The sequence below is a fragment of the Morone saxatilis genome, unplaced genomic scaffold (assembly GCF_004916995.1).
Source record: "Morone saxatilis isolate NCDOM2014 unplaced genomic scaffold, NCSU_SB_2.0 Contig14, whole genome shotgun sequence".
NCBI lineage: Eukaryota > Metazoa > Chordata > Actinopteri > Moronidae > Morone > Morone saxatilis.
The window spans coordinates 1,269,485-1,271,807 of record NW_023339696.1 but is presented as its reverse complement, the minus strand read 5'-3'; the positions used below and the strand labels follow the sequence as shown (position 1 = coordinate 1,271,807).

Sequence of the window (2,323 nt, the reverse complement as noted above, 5' to 3'; positions counted from 1 at the left end):
CACACAGTGGTTCTGTGAGACTGAGGATGAGTGTGTTTTTCCTCATTGTCTCTGATGAGAAAAGCCAGAGTGCTGCTTTGGTTTTTTTTTTTTTTTAATTACTGACATCAAGCTAACTCTGAGTGTGTGTAGGAGTACAGGGACACACACACGCACACACACACACACAGGAATGGCAGGAGCTGCAGGTGTGTGTAGGAGGACAGCAGAGTATCTGATGACCTTCACCGAGGTGCCTTTTGTTATCACCCACAGGCTTAAAACGCATAGACGTCAGCAGCGTATACACACACACACACACACACACACACACACATACAAATCCATGAAACACAGCAGCACAATGTACACTGTAAGACAGGACACAATAAAATAGTTCACAAGTCTCTCTTGCTTCCTTCAAGAGCCTGTTTACATCCGTGTTCCTCTCCAACTGGCCAAAAAGAAGCTCTGTACAGATTTTCCAAAGCTCAGCTGCTTTGACTTTCATTGCTACTATTGACTAGAAAATACAACTGTTTCCATAGTTTTTCCATCTGTGCTGGCATTGCAGTGATTCTTTTCACCCTGAAAGAAAAAAATGGGTCGAAGAAAATATTGTATCATCATATTTTACCAACCACTAGATAGCAGTGTTGTCAACATAAACTGAGGGCTATGATGTTGGATAAGAGATAAATACAAATGCAGATCTCACTGTCCTGGTTGAATAAGAACTTGTGACATTCACATTCACGGTGCATTGGTGGCATTTGTGGCATTACAGTCAATAGACATACATACAATAAGACAAAGACAGTCTGAAGGTTGAAGTTATTAATAATGATGATGATTATGTATGGACTGTGGCAACACATTTCCTGGACAATAAAGTATCTCTCTATCTCTCTATCTCTCTCTCTATCTATGTATCTTTCTTTCTGTCTTCCTCCTCCAGCATTGAGGGCGAGTACGTGCCAGTGGAAGGCGACGAGGTGAGCTACAAAATCTGCTCCATCCCTCCCAAACACGAGAAGGTCCAGGCGGTGGAGGTCACCATAACCCACCTCAACCCGGGAACCAAACACGAGACCTGGGCAGGACGCGTCGTCAGCAGCTGAACACCGACCCCGGCAGTACAGGGTGGGCGGGGTCAAAGAAACTGGGAGGGATGGAAGGGTTAACAAAGGGAAAAAATCTCCAAGTTTACTTATGTGGGAGGCTTCCTCTGCCCTTCCTGGAAAACAATATTTTGGAACATACCTAGATTGATGATTTCAGTGAAAGAGATGTTTATCATAGAAAGACTCCTAACATTAGGTTTCTTGCTTCGATTTTTAGACCTCTTGTGTTGACATTGGAAGGTGCATTGTTTGAAATTGTACTTTATTTGGTAAATGGAAATTCATTTCAGCTGCAATTATTACTACAATAATGTGGAGAACGGATGAAGAACGGCTGCTGTATGAGCACTCGAAGTTACATCATCCTACACCACGGGGTTACTCTCCAGGTATACTGTGTGCCTACTTCTACCCAGAGAACTGACAGCTCAGTTTGTGCCTACTTCTACTAATCTATCATCTGTATTTGATCATGTGTGGGTGGCTATATGAGGGGATTAAAGCATTTTCAACTGGTACTGCTGTGTTTGTTTTATTGGAGCTTGTCTGAAGCTAAATATGCATCATTGTGTGAAACTGCTGTGATCAAGTCTGATCTAAATTATTTTCTTTCTTCTTTGACTTAAAGGGTGAAAAGAAATTGCCAGGATCATTTTCCTACATTTTAAAATTCTTTTTAAACTCACCTGAAAGAAGATTTGAATGTGTTCAGTCCTATTTAGACCATAGAGTAGTGGTGCACACTTCTTGTGGCCAAAATGAGTATTACATCATTTTTTTCACCTGACAAAGCCTTTTCATCATTTTCAAGTTTGATTATCCTAAAACGTTTTTCACTTGTTCTGAAGTCATACACAGGAGAGAAAACAATTGAGTTCAGACTTAGAAAATGGATCACCAGGATGTTTTTTTCACTTGCCTCTCAGGGCTTCCATAGAGCTGGTATGTAGTAGGAATTAGAAGTTATGTAAGTGTTTAATAGTTTTTCCAAAACAGAGAACTGAAAGGTAGACCTTAATTCCACACACACATTCCTCTCAACAGATTGGTATGTGCTATGCTAGCAGCAGCTAATGTAGCCTAGAGCCACTAGCCTCAAGCACAGATGCAGAGCGGGCTACGGACGTCTGATGAGCTCATTTCTTTCTAACTCCACAGCCCCAGATTTTTATTTCAATTTCAATATTTTCAATTCAATTTCAATATTTTCAATTCAATTT

At 40.9% G+C, this 2,323-nt stretch overlaps 1 protein-coding gene across 1 annotated transcript in view; it reads left to right on the top strand.

The window, feature by feature from the left end:
• The window catches only part of carhsp1 (calcium regulated heat stable protein 1), a 23,455-nt gene extending 21,834 nt beyond the window's left edge, over window positions 1-1,621 (top strand). The window contains exon 5 of the mRNA XM_035654230.1: window positions 938-1,621. Coding sequence (XP_035510123.1) covers window positions 938-1,100 — 163 coding nt within the window. The 3' untranslated portion in view covers window positions 1,101-1,621. The remainder of the gene's footprint in view (window positions 1-937) is intronic.
• Window positions 1,622-2,323: the final 702 nt, after the last annotated feature.